Source organism: Eublepharis macularius, chromosome 16 (assembly GCF_028583425.1).
Source record: "Eublepharis macularius isolate TG4126 chromosome 16, MPM_Emac_v1.0, whole genome shotgun sequence".
Lineage (NCBI taxonomy): Eukaryota > Metazoa > Chordata > Lepidosauria > Squamata > Eublepharidae > Eublepharis > Eublepharis macularius.
This window is the reverse complement of record NC_072805.1, coordinates 6006101-6025665: the sequence shown is the minus strand read 5'-3', so window position 1 is coordinate 6025665 and position 19565 is coordinate 6006101. Positions and strand designations below refer to the sequence as shown.

The window sequence follows — 19565 nt, the reverse complement described above, 5'->3', positions numbered from 1 at the left end:
ACTGCAATTCACTCTACGCCGGGCTGCCCTTAGGCCTGACCCGGAAGCTACAGCTGGTCCAGAACATAGCGGCACATGTTCTTACAGGAACTTGAGCGCATATCCATCCTGTGTTGTGCCAGCTCTACTGGCTTCAATTAGAAATTAAGAAGCAGGATTTCCTCTCATATGCTAGGCATTATAGTATGTAGAGAATTTTGGTGGAAATGGAACACACAAAATACATTTTGTTTTAAGCTTTGATCAGGTTTATAGCAATGTTGTGCAAAATGCTTGTTCTTACCTGCTCTAAGTCCTTTCCTAATCATTCCCCCATAATTGGGGTGGGGGTTGTACTTCAAATATCATTTTCACATGTAGCTTATTACATGATGATAAAGTTGGAAGTTTTTGTTCAGTTATTCCCCACTTTTTCATATTCTTATTGGGCTTTTTGTGTTTGAGACTTGAGTCACTGTGATGTTATTTTTTTAAATTAATCCAAAAGAAGTATCTGAAGAACAGAGAATTCATATACCCTCCAGATGAAAAGCTTATATTTTTTCTGCTTGTTTGAATAAACTCTTCAGTTTCCACTAATTACTAGTTATTTACTTCTCTTTTCACTGAGATTTTTCTGAATGTTTACAACATTGGCTGGGATTCCACTAAGGGAGAGGTCTTCTGTTGTGGGAATACTTCCTTCAAAAGGAAGGACATGGAAGGAAGGAACTTTGTGTCCTCAAAAAGAAGGAAAGTTCATCAGTTAGCAGAAGAAAACTATTGGATCCAGCCCCCTGCAACTCTCTTGCAAAATCTGTCAGCACAAGTCCATGAAAAAGTTGTTGGGCTCTGCGATTGTACTGGGGTTTGAATATTATATCCACAATCCAGAATGAATGGCATGGCCTTTGAAGGTGATACGGTATTGTGCTTCAGCCAGGAACTGCAAGCACAGAAAGGAACCTGTTTGGCCACCAGAGGGAATCCTTAGCCATTAAGTGTGCTGTAGGAGCCCTTATTTTTATTTACTTGCTTTATTTATACCCCACCTTTCTCTCTGAAGGGGATCAACATGGCTCATATTGTTCTCCTCCATTATCTCCTAATGGAAATGGGCTGGATCTGCCTTCCAGAGCCTGGCTTGGACCTGGAGAGGTTATAATGGGCTGAAGTTTCCCTTCTGGCATTTCGCAGCCCCTTCACACAGCTCCAGTGTGTAGCAAAGCCTTTGCCCTGCTGCCGTCTCTGTCTTTTTAAACTATCCTTCTCGGCTAACATTGCATCTCCCAACACATGTTCTTCACATTTCAGATGTCTCGTGTAAAGAGACTCTGGCATTCTAACCACTACGCCACACGGGCTCCAGTATTTCCTCTCAATAGCCACTTTATTTTAGTCACAGACCATTCCCTCCTTGAACTGGCTACATGCTGCTAAGGATCATAATCCCAGACACTTAAAATGGTAAATTTCTCTGCTACCTTTCAGTGCTTACAGCAACACAGATTTCCTGTCATGCCTGCATAAGAAGGAAGCTTATCCCAACCTGATGGGGTGGCGGTGATGTCCAAGACTGGGTAGGGTGCCCCCCTGCACCCTGGCCCTGATGCTGCCCCTGCTTATTTCAGCAAAGCTTCCAACTGCAGCCCTGGCAGAGGACCCAGCTGGCTAATATGGGCAGCACTCCCCCACATCCTAGCTGCCTGGCAGGGACAGGCATATGAGAGGCAATCATGGCAGTTCACTCCCTGCAGCCCAGCTGGCTTGTGGGACATGCCCCCTGGGCTAGACAGTAGCCCTTTGGGGCCATAAAGTGAAGCCTCTGCGGCATAGCTGGCTCAGCAGGAGGGACTGCCAGGTGGAGCCCCAGGTGGGTAGGAGATGAGGAAGACTTGGAGAGGCTGACTGGCCCTGGGAGGGGCAGGGTTGGACCTGGGAGGGCCTATTGAAACACTTCACAGCCCTGGCCAAGAAAGAGGTGGGCGGGGCCGCTTCCTCTCCCAAGCTGGTGGAGAGTGAGGGAGAACGAGAGCAAAAGAATTGGGAGCACCCTGGCATCGAGGAGAAGGAATGGAGCGAATCTGAAGCCCCTTCTCAGAGGCCTTGGCGATCTTGGAGGCCAATACCGGGGGACTGGAGGAGAGCAAGGAGGCACGGAGAGGTGGCTGTTGGAGACTGTGTGACATCTCTTCTGGGGGTGGGAGACCACCTCAGCCACGGAGCATTTCTGGACAAGACTGAGGCGCACCTTCCCTGCAGCAAGCCAGTGCCGCCTGTCACTTCCCATAAATTACTGAATTTTGATCCCTCTACAAAAATGGCCTCCTAAACAATCCGATTCTGTACATGTTATGATACGATAGAAGCGTAGAGGCCTTCCTAATAACCTCGGGCAGGTGCTGATTTTCCCTGTTTGCAAGGTGGCACCTTCAAGAGACTTTGCTCTGATGAGCGGAGCTGTTGCAGCAGAACTTGGCAAGGGAGGCAGTCCTGCAGGTGTGTTGGTCCAATGCCCTCAAGTGCTTGGTACGTGACGGGCAGAACCTTGAACTGAACCTAGTAACTGATCCGTAGCCGATGAAGCATCTGCAGAAGAGAAGCAGGTTCCACGGTGCCCAGTAGTGCCTGGGCTGTGGCGTTCTGTGCTGCCCGGAGTTTCTGAGTTGTCTGTCAGGGCAGGCCACGTGCAAATGCACGGCACACTCTTTATCTCCTTTCTCTTTTTCTTTCTCTTTCTTGTACTCTGGCGGGATATCAATGGAAGCATTTTGACTGGAGTAGGGGAGGGGAGCTTGGACTTTACTACCCCCTTAAAACAAGGCAGGGGCCTCCAGAGTGAGAGCAAATTTCCCCCTTTTTGTCTCACTGTCCTGTGGGATCAGTGATTCCGGAGAATCTCCTCTCTGCGAGGACATAGAGCACATGTAAATTAAAGTGTGTGTATTCTTTTTCTTCCCTTTTTCCTTTTCCTCTTTTTTAGGTTGTTTGTTGTTTTTGTTTCCTTTTTTGGGAGGGGGAAGTTACGGGGAAGTTGGGTGTAAGGGGTGGGAGGGTTAAAGGAGGTGGTAGGTGGTTGGGAGAGTTCTGTTCTAACTTTAACTTTGTCAAGGATTGCAACTGTTTGCTATTTAAACTTCTCTGTACTGTAGAGAATCAGATTTTTGACTTGATAGTAAAAGAACTCAACTTGATGTTTAAATTTGTATTTCAAGTCTTTATAGTTCTTTACCTATATTTGAAAGCTTTGTTTATTTATCCATCATGGCAGATAAAATCAAGGTAATTTCTCTGAATTGCAGGAGTCTTAATAATTCTGTTAAACTTAAATGAATTATTTCCATCTTAGTAAAACAACGTCCTGGTATCCTACTACCAAGAAACACATCTAAAACATAAGTTGCCTTTGGCGCTTAAAACAAAATGGTTCCAAAACCAATACCGGGCCCTTGGCTCATCTAAGGCCAGGGAGGGTAGCAGCGCTAATTTGTAAGAACTCTACAGAGCGGGCTAGATCGCTCCTTAGAGGGTTTGTTAATAATTGACAGGGAAGCAAAGAGGAAATTAACAAACCCTCTGAAGAGTGATCTTTGCTGTCTCTGTAGAGAGGTGAAATTGACAAACTCCCTAAGGAGAGATCTAGCCAGCTCTGTAGAGAGGTGAAATTCAAACTACGCTTCCCACCTAGCTTGAGCATCCTCGTGTAACTCATCTCCTGTGGTTTAGCTCTCAGTAGAAAGCCGCTTCAGATGTCTACCCGTTTCTCTGTCTATTGCAAAAGGGGGTGAAATGTTCATGGGAATGCCTTCCAAAGCACGAGTAGGCACACACACGTATCTAATGACATGCTTATGTAAACGGGCTTCGTATTCCATTTTTATGAATAAGGACATGGTATCAGGTGGAGGAGAGATAAGGAGGAATATTTTATACAAGACTGTAAAGAGGGTCATGGGCCAGGTATATTGCTTTTTGAGGGGGCCGGGGAAGGACGCACACTGGTTGCCCAGGGATACGTGGAATTCTAGAATCCATGGAAACATTCCTTCTGTGGCAGTTGGGGATGTTGAAAGACAGGAATCTTTTGCATCACCCTAAAATGCACTACATGTTGTGCCCCCTCCTCCTGTTCTGGTACTGGGGCTGCTTCCAGTACCCAGCAGCTATGGCCCCTCATTTACTGCCACCACCCCTGTGGGTCACCTGCCTGGACCAACAAACCAAGCAGCAAAATTACACTCCTTGGACTTCACGTCTGTGGGATGGATGCACCAAGCTGTGCTATTTGAGAACTTCAGGGATGGTTTCCAGAATTAAAAGGAGACGGACAGATCTGCGACCTTTCCCTCATTGTAGTCGGTACTGGGGTTGGGCCTTGGGGCGCCGTATGATCTTCTGGTCACGTTGCTGGGAGCTGGGCTCCAGCCTAGATAGAGGAACCTCACACTTGCCTTGGGACCCCAGCTGCATCCCTATATGGTGTGTATTACTTTCCTGCAGAGCACCCACATGCCTTCAACGTAACCTGTTTGGACAGGATGTTCAACTTTTCCTGCTTTGGCCACTTATACCTCCCATCCATGACCTACAACCAGCGCAGCTGGGCTGGTGTGCATACCTCAGTGGTTCAAGATGGCCTTCCCGCTACAGTAGTCAAAGAGATGAACCTGTCGCCTTGCTCCTCCCCACTGGCTATCACCCAGATTCTCCACCACCTCCTTACTACCATAGTGGTGCATTGCACCACATGTGCACCTCCTATTTCAACTATCACCTGACTGTGCATTATACCCACCAAGGTTTACATATTGCTTCCCTGCGCATTAAGCATGGATCTCAAGTCGATCTTAGCCTGGACGTGCAAGTGAAACCCATTCTAGTACACATTTTTAGCATCCATTCCAAATGGCTCAGTATCAGTCATAGCTCTGTCAGCCTGTCCTGGAGTCTCATACCTGTAAGCCCCAGGAGAAAGGCCTACCGACTGCTGGATGTTGAGAGTGCAGGGTTCTGGTCTACCACCTGCAATCCATATGCTCTGCAGAACAACTACTCTGTTGGCCATATTCCACAGCATTCCAGGATAAAGGTAGTGGCCATCATCTACTTTTGTACTGATGGCAGGGGAACAGAGGAACTGAGAGGGGAACTAGGGTATTCTCACGCCACCTTAAGTCTAACTTCTAAAAGTGAGCTGCCTGCTCGCTTCACTTTCAACACAGACAAAATCAAGATGGGCACTTACGTTTTTAGCTCTACGCAGGGATTGTACTATTCCACCCAAGATGGAAATGCTCCTGGTGATCCCTCCAGCAAGCCCTATTTTTTCTACCAACAACAAAGCCTTTCATACCTACTGACCATTGAGTTTCTCCAGTTGCAGTGGTACAAGTTCAATGTGCATCTATACCTTAACAGGAAAGGAGCCCTTTTACAGTATTTTCCAGAGAAAAATATAGAAGTTCATTTTTTCAACAGTAGTCCTTTTTTACAAAGTTTGATCTATATTGTGTGGTTCATTCCTACACAACATCCACTGCTGCAGAATGGGGGGGCCTTCAAGTTGCAGTTGTTCGATTCAAGAGAAGAGTTCCTCATACAGAACAATACTTACACTTACAGGGACCGTGTCAAAAATGCTACCCGTTTTATTCCCCGTTCTGCTTTACCTTTCAATCCTGTCTTATATACTGGCTTTGTAGCACAAGCAAATTGCATGAGAAGCAGACAGATGAGGGCAATTTTAAAGACCACAATTAACACTTATGCGTCCAAGGAAATACACGCCACAGTTGCTTGTCATCAAAGAATTTGTTTTATTAAGCAAGTTAATATATGGCAACCTGATCTTTCTAACCGTGTCTTAAAGTATAGTAAAGGGACTTCATTTACTCTGTCGGCTGATACACAGATGAATTGCCCAGGTCCTAAACAAAGAGACAACATCTGGAAAATCTATAAGGTTTCAGATGTGAAGACGACTCCTGACTGGTCAAAACCTTTTCACCCACCTGGACTGGGAAAGCAAAATCTTCTTGTGTTAAAAGTTCCTGGTTCTAGTTTAAATGATGGCTTGTATCTCTTCAATTTTACAGTGAAATTAATCCCAAGGGATACTTTGGTGAGCGTGGAAGGCTCTGCTTCTGTGTTCGTCCAGATTGGGTCCGGTAGTCTTGTGGCTGTCATTGCTGGAGGCAATTTCCGGACAGTTGGATTTTATGATCAATGGACCCTTGACGGATCCTATTCCTATGATATAGCCTTTCCTTCTGAAAGGCTCACATTTACTTGGTACTGCACCAAACAAAAATCAGACTATGTATCCATGACATTAGGTTTGAAGGGCAAATGTCATCCAGGTCAGGTGGACTTGAAATGGACAACATCTTCTGATGCAGTTCAAACAGTGCATCCTGAAACACTTCAAGAAAATGCTCTTTATTATTTTTGCCTCATGGTTCAAAATGGTGGCAGGAGAGCTCGAGCTGAACAAACAGTATACGTGCAGCCAAGGTCTGCACCAATTCTGAACATTACGTGTATTGAAAACTGTGGCAGGTCAGTCACGCCCACAGAAAGATTTTGTCTTTCTGGCAAGTGCATAAACTGTGGGAAATTGAGCAGACCACGCTATCATTGGTCACTTTTCACAGCAAATTCCACTGAAGTAAATTTTGATTGGGCTGCCAAGACTACAACCGGAAGGTCGAGTCCATACATATGTATAAAATCTTTGAGTTTTGTAAATATGACAGAAGAAACATACGTACTTACTCTAAAAGCAAGCACTTGGAGATACCAGTCGTCAGTTTATAGCTATTTATTTTTAGTAAATTCTCCCCCTCAGATTGGAAAGTGCTTGCTTAAGCCTACAACAGGAATTGTATTTCTAACAAAATTCATTGTTCACTGTAGTGGGTTTAAAGATAAACATCTGCCTCTTACATATAAAGTCAGAGCGGCATCACCCACACTAACAATTACTAGAACATTTTCTATAGAAAACAGTACCCTGGGGACAATTGTGTATTCTGGATATCAGTCTGAAATGCCACCATCTTTTTTACCCATTGGCATACCATCTAAGCAGTATGCCTTGACACTATATATCGAGGTATATGATGCACTTGGAGCATTTTCTCAGCTCACCTTACAGGCAACAGTCCATGGTCCATTCAAAGATAAGCAAGCAAATGTTATTCTAAATGAATTACATGGTTTTACCAGTGGACCAAAAGCGCCAATAACATCTTTCCTTGAAAGTGGGGATTATTTTAATGCAGGATATTTTGTCTACATGGTGGCTTCTAGTTTAAATAATATTGAAGCTTTGCAAGGATTTCACTACTCTAAGACTGGACTACGGGAAAGCCTTCTTAACAGGTCTGTAGGAATCCCCGTAACTGGTGTAATGGAAATAAATCAAATGATTTTAGGAATTTCTCAAATAACACTGGAAGTTATGGAAGTAAATAGAAAGTCACAACTCCTTGCAGTCAGAAAACTCAAAGAACTGGGTGAAGAACTGAAAAAGTACAGAGATAAAAACATAGGATCCAAGGAAATAGAAGTTCTCAGCACTGGTATTTTTGAAGGGCTGTCCAATATCTTGAAAGCCTCTTTGTTAAACCACAGAAATGTCCATGTAAGTGGGGTGAAAGAAACTCTCTTTGTCGCTGAGATTTTAGCAGAACTAATCTTACAAGGTAAAGTCCCAGGAGAAAATGAAACGGTTATGGAGACCAGTGACTGGATTGTTACATTAAGGAAAGATGAAAAGGGGGTTGTTTTGGATACTTTCTCTAAGATAAGAGTCTGTAAGAACTGCTTTTATTTCAAAATAAATCCAGAGGCATACGATGAATTGCCAGCAGATTCGGAGATCTCCAGTGTCCTTTTTGAGTTTCAAACAAATCCTTTCCTCTGGTTGCCCTGTTCAGAAGACATTGGCACAACAGTGACTGGATTCAAGATGACAGGAACTAGATTTAATGGCGACATAGTAGGGATCACACCTGAAGTAGCTGAAATGATCATGAGTAGAAAAGATGAGGGCTCTGCCATCTTTGAGTTGAATATTGAACATGACAGAAAACTCCATAAAACTACTGGATGTTTTAGTTTCAAAGTACAGAGGAACTCCAAAGAGGTTTTCATCCAAATAGTGACTGAACTGAAGCTTGCTTTCCAGGTATTTGTTTACCTAGGCCTCAGTGCCAGTCATCTACCTATCGCGTCTTTTACCACTTTCCATAACAAGAATACGGTATCAAGAGGAAAGAATTCTAAGGCTCGCGGCTGTGCAGCTCAAGCCCCTTATATATTTTGTCTTTCCCACTCGCTGCTCAGATCCATATTCCATGGTAACAGTGCAGAAGAATTGAGAATCTACATTGTTTTGCAATCAGACCCTTCCACGTGGGACCCAAACGTTCAGGTCATTGGTATTGGACTTTTCACTGCTGACTGCTTATACCTAGATGGACTCCAGGGACAATGGAAACAAGGCGTCTGCAACCTTGGTCCTCAGACAAGCTGGCAGAAGTTGCATTGCATCTGCATAGCCAAAGAACGTACTTCAAGGACACCTGGCTCCCAACCAAGGAGATTTTCCAAAAATGACATAAAATTCTTGGCTGGCAAAATCAATGCAGACCTTGATCCAGTAGACATGAAGAAAAGTGTCCAAATCCAGAACAATCCAGTAACAATTGTGACTGTACTTTTCATTTTTGTCATGTACATTTGCTTGGCTGTTTGGACAATGAGAAAAGACAGAGCTGATATGGAAAGCAGAGACCATGTCATAGTCTTATCAGACAACGATCCCTATGACCAAGTATGTTACTTGGTCACCGTATACACAGGGAGTCGCTTTGGAGCAGGAACAACAGCCAACGTGTTTATTCAACTGATAGGCCCCAATGGTGCTAGTGACATACATTGCTTAAGACACCCTGAATACCCAACTCTTGGTCGTGGAGCCATCAACACTTTTCTCCTGACTAGTAAGAATGACCTTGGAGATATTTATTCCTTTCGGGCATGGCACAACAATGCAGGCTTGTCTCCTAATTGGTTCTTGAGTAGAATCAAAGTGCAAAATGTGTTTACCGAACATTCTTGGCTGTTCATATGCCAGAAATGGTTTGCACTTGATAAGGATGATGGTCTAATAGAGAGGTCATTTGTTGTTACTCATCCAACGACACCTTTAAGCAAAATGGATTTCTTCTTGATAAATCTTGCCAGTGAGTTGGGAGAAACTCACTTATGGCTTTCTGTTTTTGCTCCCATCGGCACAGGTTCTTTGAACAGGCTCTATAGACTGTCTTCCTGCTTAGCAATATTTCTGTATGTCCTACTTTTGAACATTCTGTCCTTCAGCACTGACAGGGATCAACCAGTGGTTTCTGAACAGCCATGGTATTTGAGATCCCTAATGACTGGTTTTCAAAATGCTTTATTTTCCTTCCCCTTACAGATGTTCATAACTGCTTTGTTCAGGTACTCCCAGGAGAAGCCTTTGCCACAGGACTCATCAACAACTCAGCCTAAAGAACATTCTGCTTTCATGTCTGGAAATCTTAAGAACTGGAAGGAACGTCTACAGAAATGGCACTGTGTAGAAACTGCTTCAAAGGGTCCAGGCTATAGTTTCCAAAAGAGACCTCCCAGTGCTCTCGATTCGTACAGCCTGGAACAGCTAAACAGAAGAAGCCAGGGGCAGGCAGCAAAAAAATGGACCAACTGCACTATTTCTGAAGGTGATGCAAATATAATTGCAACGGAAGAGGACGTGGTTCACAACAATGCCAATGCTAACAACAATTTTAATAACAGAAATGTGGAGAAAGGTCCATGTCCTCAGGTAAAACTGCTCAAGAGTCCCATAATGCTCTTTCATAAAAGCCCACAAAGATCAGTTTCCTGCTGGTATGTGTATGTTCTGTGGATATTGGTCTTGGTCACTTCTACAGTGTCATCATTTTTTATCACAGTTTATGGTCTGTCTTACGACTATCCAACTTCTTTGGAGTGGCTTCTAGCATCTTGCATCTCCTTTTGTGAGAGCGTGTTTTTTCTTCAAACCTTGAATGTCATTCTTTTTTCAGCCTGCAGAACGCTCTGTCCAAAATATTGTGAAAGCATCTCATGGTCAAGCAAAGAGACCTACTTAGAGATTAAACTGGACAATATAACTATGGATGCTGATGCGATGCGGGAGTTGCATTATGAACTGGTCAGACTTCGAGGCACTAAGGAGTACCATCCTTTGGAAGAGGATGAAGTCATACTTTTAAAGAAAAAGCAGAAGGTTCAACGCCAAGCTTTTGTTTTCCTAAGGGATGTCATTTGTCACTTTGCCTTTTTAATTCTTATTTTAAATATTGCCTACTCCATGCAAAATACGACTTGTTTTTACAACAATAGAGATATTCATAACAAATTCTCTCTGGAATTCTCCGCTATAACCAAGTTAGAGCACATCTACCCATGGCTGGGGAATGTCTTCCTACCCTTGATCCACAACAAGTACCAGCCAACGTATCTTTCAAAGTCCTGGCTCAAAATCCTGGGCTTGCCCAGAATGCGGCAAATAAGAGCAAAAAATACGTCAAAAGAATGTTTTTGCCCACACAGTTTTGTAAGTAGATCTGTGATTAATCAAAGCCATTGCCTTCACAAGTATGGACATGACCCAGAAGATCAAAAAGATTACCTCAGTTCATGGACAAACCCTGCCAATAAATCAGTTTCCAATACTTTCAGCAATTTTTCAGGCTATACTTACTATTCGGACACTGAACAATGGAAATATAATTCATATGGAGAACTAAATACTTACGGAGCAGGAGGGTATACGTTTAATTTTTATCCGGAAGAACAACAGCCCAGTTCAATGAAAAGAATAGCTTTTTTAGAACAGAGAAGATGGCTTGATGAAAATACCTGGGCATTAATAGTGGAGCTAACAACTTTTAACCCAGGTGTAGATTTATTTTGCAGTATCTCAGTTATTTTTGAGAGTTCTTTCTTAGGTCCTGTTAACAAAAGCCTGTCAATCCATTCATACAAACTCCCAGTTTTCAAGCAGCTAAGCAAGACACAAACGTTTGTGTATGTAGCTGTTGTTTTTATTCTCATATTTTATATCACTGATGAACTTCGCATGTTGGAACAACAGAGACTAAAATACATTATAAATGTTTCTAATTTAATTAACTTTGGGATAAAGATTGTCTCTCTGTTTTTCCTTTTTCACTTTTCCTTCAAATGTAAGCTGGCTTCTAGCTTAATAGAGTTTTATTTACTTCATCAAAATGAATTCATTCCGTTCCATAAAGTTTCCCATGTGGATCAAACAATAAAGATTACTCTGAGTTTTTTGATCTTTCTTATCATTTTGAAAACACTGAGATATTCCAGGTTCTTTTATGATGTGCGATTGGCTCAACGCTCCATCGTAGCAGCGCTCCCCGGCATCTGCTCTATGGCTCTGGTCGTGACAGTGTACTTCTTGGTCTACATGGCCTTTGGCTACCTCATCTTTGGCCAATACGAATGGAATTACAATACAATGATTCATTCTGCTCAGACAGTGTTCTCTTACTGTGTTTCAGCTTTTAAAGACACGGCCTTTACATCCAATAGGGTGCTTGGAACTTTCTTTCTGTCTTCATTTATGATGGCCATGATTTGTGTGCTGATCAATTTATTTCATGCAGTTATTATGTCTGCCTATGATGACATGAAACAGCCTGTCTATGAAGAGCCTTCCGATGAAGCAGAAGTGGTCAATATTCTGTTTCATAAGATCCGCAGGATATGGTTGTTTGTAACCTGTAGGACACCATCTGCAAATGATACAGAATTTTTTATTCCAGTTCTATATGGGCATTTTGAGAGGAGAAACTTGCGTCATCTAGGACTCAAAGCCAGGAAAAGAAATGGCCAGAAAATGGTTTACCTTGTCATTTGATTCTTTGCTAGCCTTGCACGCGATCACCTGAACTAGAAAACATAGAATGAAATTGTAAGTTAAAAGAAAAACTAAAAGGAATTGCCCTAATTAGGAATTAAATCTCAATTCAAATGAAGCAGTTTGAGTTGGTTTTTTTGTACCATGTTATCAAGGAATAATTATACTGAATTAACAGCAAGCATTCATAGCAAGTATTACAAATGCATAGCAGTCGATTGGGGAATAAGCCCTGCATGTGTGTGACCTGCACTGTATATGCCTCTTTTCCCCCCCAAAGAGATCTTGGTTATCTGAACACATTTCTTATCCAAATTGTGTGTGTGTGTGTGTGTGTGTGTGATCTGTCTTAAACTCCCTTTTGTCAGATGGACAAGTAAAAACAGTTAAGTAAAAATACACGGTAACTTTTATGGGGCTGTTTTGCTATTTTTTAATTAACAACATCCTAGATCTAATGTGAGAGGGAAAGCGGCATGGCCCCCATGCAGATCGATAGACCCAGAGAAGAGGGTCAGGGGGGCGGGGCGGGTAGTCTTCTGCAGACCTGGGAGATTCCTCAGGTTTGCAGAAAAAAGTGAAAACTCCAAAAAACAAAGTGGGGGTTATCACCCCAAAACAGATGCATGCTGCCTGTGCAAATGCAAACCGGCTGAGTGGGAAGGAGAGGGGGAGGACCCAGCCAAACGGAACCAGTGGAGAGCCTGCCATGGATCCCAGACCCATTGCCCCACCTCTGCAGGTAGACAGATGGACAGGCAGGGGAGGTGGGACAGGAAGGAGCTACTGCCCACCCCCCTCCACTGCTGCTTCCAGCCCTGCTGCTGCTACCTCTCCTCAGTTTGTGGGTGGGAGAGGAGAAGCAGGATCCCTGCTTTAATAATACAATAACATTTGATTTATATACTCCACTGATACCTGCCTCTGCAGGGGGGTGGGCAGGGGAGGAGGAGCAAGAGCCACTTACTTGTTTTTTAAAAAAAAAAACAGTAAAAAGCATAATAAGCACAATAAGCATAATCCATTACAGTTTTTTGCCTACAACACTTCCTCTTTTAGTATCAATCAGCTTGTGGTTTAATTAATATCTTTTTTCTATATCTCATCTTTGTCTCTCGCAGATAGTCCTTAAAGGGTTTCCAATTTGCCATGAATACAGAGAATGTTTTGTCTCTGCTTAATGCTGTAAGTTTGGCCATCTCAGCTAAGTCCATCATCTTTCCTATCCGATCTTCCAAGGATGGTAGATCCTTACACTTCCATTTTTGAGCATATAAAGGCTGTGCCGCTGTTACCGTATGTAACGAAATGGTTTCCAGGGGTGAAGTGAGTGCCAGTTGCTGTTCATCTGTCTTTAAAGAAAGGGGAGGAAATGTTCCCCCTGAGGGTTGATGGGCTGTGGGGCCAGGGAGAGGCCTGCAGGAGTCTTGGTGTGGGACGCCCTTCTTCCTGGACTACAACTCCCAGCTGCCCCGGGCCAGGAAAGGGCGGGAAAAATAAGGGGTGGAGCCTGAATTGAGGGACTTGGCTGATCCTGAGGGGGAAAAAGTCAGTTAGGCTCCTTCTTGGTTGAAGGAGGAGAGGCTCCTGCTGCGGGGTGAAACCAGGTTGCCTGGGCCCTAAGTGTGGAGGGCCTGGGAGGCAGCAGGAAGGGAAATAAAAAGAGTGAACCTTCTTCCCTCAGACCACCAGCCCCTTAAGGTCGAGTAGGGAACAGTGTGGAAGGGAAAGCAGACGGCGGTTCTCTTCAGTGTGATTTTCTGCCCTGTGAGTTCTGGACAGGGGCGGGGTCTACCCCTACGTGTGGTGCCTTTACCTGCTTTGTATATAGTGCTCTGTATATAGTTAATAAATTATACTTTTTTGGAATATAAAGGACCTTGTGGTGCTCTGACTACGTAACCTCCCCCACTTGGCACGCTACAGGAAGGGAGGGAGCCCAGGAGAAACTGATCAGGCCAGACCTTGGTGGGTTGCCAATTCTCCAGGGCCCACCCAAAGATTGGGGAATTCACTTCCCAGTAAGGAACCTCAGCCAGAGGGGTCTCACTGCCCCTCAGTCAGGCGGTGTACAATTCAGTGAGTGGTGGCAGCGATGAAGAGTGTGAGCCACGCCCACCAGGGACGGTGGGAGGTGGATAGCGGGGCTAGCAGGCCATTGATGGCGGCTCAGTTGCCCAGACTGAGAGCCAGCGCCCGTTCCGCCACACCATATATAGAATTAAAATATCATACTCTTTTCCCAGTTTTTTATCCATAATTCACAATAAATAGAACTCTGATTTAAGCTCTGGATTAACCTTTAAGATTCCCTGCATTGACATATGTAATTGTAACCACAATTTTTTCGCTTTGTTGCAAGTAAACCAAAGATGTTCCTTCATGCTGTTCACATTTCCAACATTTATTTGAGACACCTTTAGCCATTTCTGCCGTTTTGTCTGGAGACACTGACTCCTAAACACGTGAGCCAGGTGGGCAGGGGCGGTGGGGGACCAGGACTGACAGAACTTTTCATTCCACGTGAGCTGACTGGACAGAGAGTGGCTGGCCCAGAGGCAAGGACGGGAAGGATGGGATTCCCCCGCACCACCAATCCTCCAGGTCCCTGTTTTCTCCCATATAGTTTCAGGAGGAGTCTATTACAAAGCTTTGTTAGAACATGCCATAATTACAGAGTCATTCATAATAAAGAAAATTTAAAAAAATGATTCTCTTTTTAAAAATAAACTTAGTCGATAAATGTTTGCAAGGAGCAGGGCTTTTTTTCAGCAGGAACACGGTGGAACGGAGTTCCGGCACCTCTTGAAAATGGCCGGTGGCCCCGCCCCCTGATCTCCAGACAGAGGGGAGTTGAGATTGCTGGAGTGGTGCGGAGGGCAATCTAAACTCCCCTCTGTCTGGAGATCAGGGGGCGGGGCCACCGGCCATGTGACCATTTTTGCCTAGGGTGATTTAAACTTAAAAAACCTCCCCCTTGTTCCAGCTGACCCAAAGTGACGTCATTCTGCGGTCTTGAGTTCCACCACTGAGTTCCACCACCTCTTTTCCCAGAAAAAAAGCCCTGCTCCCATCTAGTCATGCGGCATTGTACCTTTACATCCTGATGCCCTCCCTTGTAACTCCTCACCCAAACCAGTTGTCCTGTCAAAAATCCACTAAAATGCAGTTATATCATTAAAATAATAACAACAATATTCAATTTATAAAAGAATAACAACAAACAATGTATATAGTTAGTGTTCCATAGTCTTTGCAGTCCAACCATGCATTACATTACACTAGGAAGGATTTCTGGATAGGGCATCCACAGTTACATTGTCCCTGCTTGATCTCGAATTCATAGCTGGTAATCCAAACAGAAATGAATGGGCTTTGGAATTAGCATGACAGGGGCGGCCCAAGAATTCTTTGAAGGAGTGATCACCCCAGAGATCGCATATCCTGCACTTCCTGCTCCAAGTCCTCTGTACACTTCCCCACAACACGATAGGATGGAGAAGCATTTGGGAAGTGACTGCCTGTGTGAATGGAGTGGCTAGCCAGTTCCATTTTCCAAGGCCTGCTAGAAGAGAGGCCATCAAAACTTTGGAGCAAAGATTCTAGTTGTTGGATCTGCGTATCTGTGAGGGCAGCCTCTAGTCTGAGGGTTCCTAGTCCTCCCTTCTGCAAACATGCCCCTTGCAAGTCCCTAAGTAAGTCCTGTTTGCTCTGTATGAAGGGCTGGTTGCCAGGTCCATGTTGGGGAATTCCTGGACATTTGGGGGGGGGGGGGGTGGAGCCTGGGGATGATGGGGTTTGGGGAAAGGAGATATCTCAGCTGGTCTAATGCCATATAATCCACCTTCCAAGTCAGCCTTTTTCTCCGGGGGAACTGATTTTTGTCACCTGGAGACCAGTTGTAATTCCTAGAGATCTCCAGCTACCACCTGGAGACTGGCAACCCCTGTCAGAACAATCCTTATAAGGTTTTAGGGAGTTCACATGGTGCACCCTGGGCTTGAGTCCCATGAGTGAGTGGTCAGTGAGGTGGCTGATCTCACTGGGCGCTCTTCCCAGGCTGCATCTAAGTTATTTGCTTTGAGAGGCTTTAAGATTGTTGCTTGGTCTCCCTCCTTATACTCTCTGGAATATGCACTTTTATCATAACAGTGGTTCTGTTTTTCCTGATCCTTGGTCATGTGCTGTCTGGCAAGGGCCAAACTTTCTCTCAGAGAATTTTTTATGTTCTTCCTGGATAGCCCAGGAGAGCCTGATCTTGTCAGATTTCAGAAGCTAAGCAGGGTTGGGTTGCCCTTCGTTAGGAATTGGATGGGAGAGCAGAGGTGGTCACCTTCAAAGGAAGTAAAAGAGGATCTCTATGTTTATTTATTTATGTCGTTGAGATTCAAGGAGGATTAAATAGTTTGAGATTAGTACAGTCAGTATCAAGAACATTTCCATAAACAATGGTGTAGGGTAAAAAACACAATTTTACAAAGACAGATTATTAGTAAGAATCCAATACAGAGTTGAAGAAATGTTGAAATAGAACATAAGCAATTCTAGGGCTGACATCAGACCATATGAAGCACAAGTAGCTCATAGGAGCACGCATTTAAGACAACAGGTAGTATGTAAGGCAACATGGTTGTGAAGTCTCTGGTCCTTAACTCATTAGCGGAGCAACTGAGAACCCCTCCCTACAATACAAAAGCCTTTTTTAATCATTTGGTTTTGCATTGTTTGCAGAAAGCCAGGAGAGTGGGGGCTCTCCTAACCTCCTCAGGCAGGCTGTTCCACAGGGTAGGGGCCACCACAGAGAAAGCCTGCGTGCGGGCTGCTGTTGATTTTGCCCATGTGCAGGCTGGCACCTGCAGGAGATCCTGTTCTGTTGAGCGAAGCTGCCGTAGAGGGACATAGGGAGGGAGGGAGGGAGGTGGTCCTGAGGTATGCTGGGCCAAGGCCGTGAAGAGCTTTGTATGTGATAACCAATACCTTGAACTGAGCACGGTAGTCCTTTGTATACTTGGGGAAGTACTGTGGTTCTATCAATGGGTTTCCTCCTATGTTTGGAAAGGCTGCGTTTGCCTTAGCAAGTTCCAACTGGAGTTACAGCGGCTTGCGTGCTTTTTTCTCTTTCAACATTTATAAACACTTTTTCCATTTGCAAGTGCAGTAACAACAACAACAACATTCGATTTATATACCGTCCTTTAGGACAACTTAATGCCCACTCTGAGTGGTTTACAAAGTATGTTATTATCTCCACAACAAACACTGTGTGAGGTGGGTGGGGCTGAGAGAGCTCCTAGAAGCTGTGTCTGGCCCAAGGTCACTCAGCTGGCTTCAAGTGGAGGAGTGAGGAACCAAACCCAGCTCTCCAGATTAGAGTCCTGCCGCTCTTAACCACTACACCAAACTGGCTCCCAGTATCGTTTCTTCATGTTCTCTCACCTTTTCCCTTCCTCTCTTCCCAACTGGCAGTGAGGTGCAAACTCTGTTTGGGCCACTGCTGAATCATTTACAGTGTGATCCTATGCAGTGAGTAACTCTGCATAGGATTGCACTGTTAGTGTATTTGGGTCCACCTAAAGAATAACCGGAACAAGAATTTTTTATGAGCATTGAACGTGTCATACCTACCCACTCGTCCGTTCTGGATTCTCTGGAGCACCTCCTGTGCACCCACAAGAGATGGTTATTTTTTATTTGAGAGCTATATTGCTTATTTGGGTGCTAGTGGACTTTGATATTTATTGATATTTATAGGTTGGCTGTCATCTTATTACATATGAGAGAATCTGAAACTTTGTATAATGCTTATTTATTGTGAATGATGGATATCTATTAATGTAATTATTGACTTATAGCACTTGAACACTTTGCATTTTAATAGTTTATAAATTTATATACAGTCTCCTCACATTAGTATTGTTGCATTTGTTTCTTTCTTGCATAGTTCCCCGGGTGTGGGCCATACTTAGTGTGGGCCATACCCATAGGTATTTTAGGGCAGTATATAAATTCTTTTTTATATAAAATTTATTTTTATAAATATAAGCAGAACAGAAAAAAGACAATTAAAAACTATAGCATAATTATAATTACATCAAAAGAAAAGAGTAAACATACACTATAATAAACATATACTATAATAAACAATATAAATAACTCAGGCTTTTTTATATCCAGCACATATCAATCCTTGAATGTGTTTGGTGTCTGTCAGGAAAGAAAGTATTCAGATTTTTGATCCTCCAAGCATCTTCCAATTTTAACATTTCCATGTAATTAAATGCATTTTTGGAAAGTTTGCCTTTTGTTTTTTTTTTTCACCCATCTTTTTTTAAGATCCATTACCCCATTCATGTCTCGGAAGATCATTATCTTCTTGAAAATCGAATTGGAAAACATTTTCATAAAATTTTTCTCTTGCATTGTTTGCCGCATATGTCGTTGCTGGCGTGTCAATCTTGCCTTCCGGGGGTGTTCGGAATCTGCAACGGAACCTCTTCCTCCCCAGGACTGGCTGCAGGAAGGAGCTGCGCCGCCCGTAACGCGTAGCTTTGTTAAGCGTATGCATGAACGGCTGTCTGGTGTTTGTTCGTCCGAAGGCATAAAATCTGCAGGGGGGGGGGGGGGACGGCCCGCGCGCTCCTGACTCCGCCCCGCCGAGGCAGGCTCCAGCGGGACACGCGGCCGAGCACCCCCACGTGCGCGGAAGTGCGCGCGACCGGGCCAGCCGCCCGCCCGCCGCAGGACCCGGCAGGTAAGGACGCGGCGGGCGCGCCGGCCTCCCTGCGGGGCCCGCCTCGCTTCGCGGCCGCCTTCGGGCTTGCGGGGCGCGCCGGGCCTCGGCGTGGCTGGCCTGCGTCGGCTTCCGGGGCGGGCGCCCAAGAAGCCTCTCCTCCCGGCCTCGGTTGGCTTCGCCCGCAGGACGGGGCGACACGCCTCCCAGCTCGGGTTGCCAGCTCCGGGGCGGGGAATTCCTGGAGATTTTGCCCCTGGGGCCTGGAGAAGGCAGGGCTGGAGGACGGGCGCGAGCAGGCTCGGCCGGCGACGGCGCCCCGGAGCCCGCCCTCCAAAGCAGCCCTTTCCCGGGGGTGGCAACAAGCACGAAGGAGAACCACGGGACTCCCCCCTACCTGGAAAGCAAACGACACCGGGGTTATCGAACGACACTGACCGGGTCCCGAGTCAGCCATGCAAACATATAATTCAATATTTTAAATGTACACTATCAGAAGCAGGTAAGGACCAAAGGTGCCCCCCAAGAATCTGAGCACAGCCCGGCTGTGCCCGCCTGCTCGACGCGTGATGATTTTCCGATGGCCCCGAGGAGCGCGCCAGGCGCCAGTGCCCCGCAAGGCAACGCGAGCTGCCCCCGATTCCCTACGCGCCGTGTAACTTCCCTCGCCCTCTCGTTCACAAGGCAATGACTCGCGGAGCCCTGTGTTCCGTTCTGGGCACCCCAATTTAAGAACGATGTTGACAAACTGGAGCGTGTCCAGAGGAGGGCAACGAAGGTGGTGAGGGGTCTGGAGATGCCCTCTTATGAGGCAAGGCTGGAAGAGCTGGAGAGGAGGAGGCTCGGAGGTGATATGAGAGCCGCCTTAAGGTA

At 45.0% G+C, this 19565-nt stretch overlaps 2 protein-coding genes across 6 annotated transcripts in view; both read left to right on the top strand.

The window, feature by feature from the left end:
- Positions 1 to 19565, top strand: part of CDPF1 (cysteine rich DPF motif domain containing 1) — a 44273-nt gene that overhangs the window by 12599 nt on the left and 12109 nt on the right. Inside the window, exon 1 of one of the 5 annotated variants that reach the window (XM_055000323.1) lies at positions 18480 to 18713. The exons of 2 other annotated variants lie outside the window; for them this stretch is intronic. The gene's annotated coding sequence lies outside the window, so the exon portion shown is untranslated. 2 more of the 5 variants (XM_055000324.1, XM_055000322.1) reach the window with 2 other exon arrangements.
- On the top strand, positions 4727 to 11962 carry PKDREJ (polycystin family receptor for egg jelly). Its single transcript, XM_055000817.1, has 3 exons — positions 4727 to 4958; positions 5532 to 5624; positions 6075 to 11962. The coding sequence occupies exons 1-3, from the start codon at positions 4727 to 4729 to the stop codon at positions 11960 to 11962; spliced, it is 6213 nt and encodes a 2070-aa protein (XP_054856792.1).

What these genes read in the sequence shown, in the direction of transcription:
- PKDREJ (XM_055000817.1), top strand. Translation starts at nt 4,727, where the DNA reads ATGTGCACCTCCTATTTCAACTATCACCTGACTGTGCATTATACCCAC. An exon ending in AAGCCCCAGGAGAAAGGCCT is followed by an intron (nt 4,959 to 5,531) that starts ACCGACTGCTGG and finishes TGCAGAATGGGG; the next exon opens with GGGCCTTCAAGTTGCAGTTG. An exon ending in CCGTGTCAAAAATGCTACCC is followed by an intron (nt 5,625 to 6,074) that starts GTTTTATTCCCC and finishes TCAATTTTACAG; the next exon opens with TGAAATTAATCCCAAGGGAT.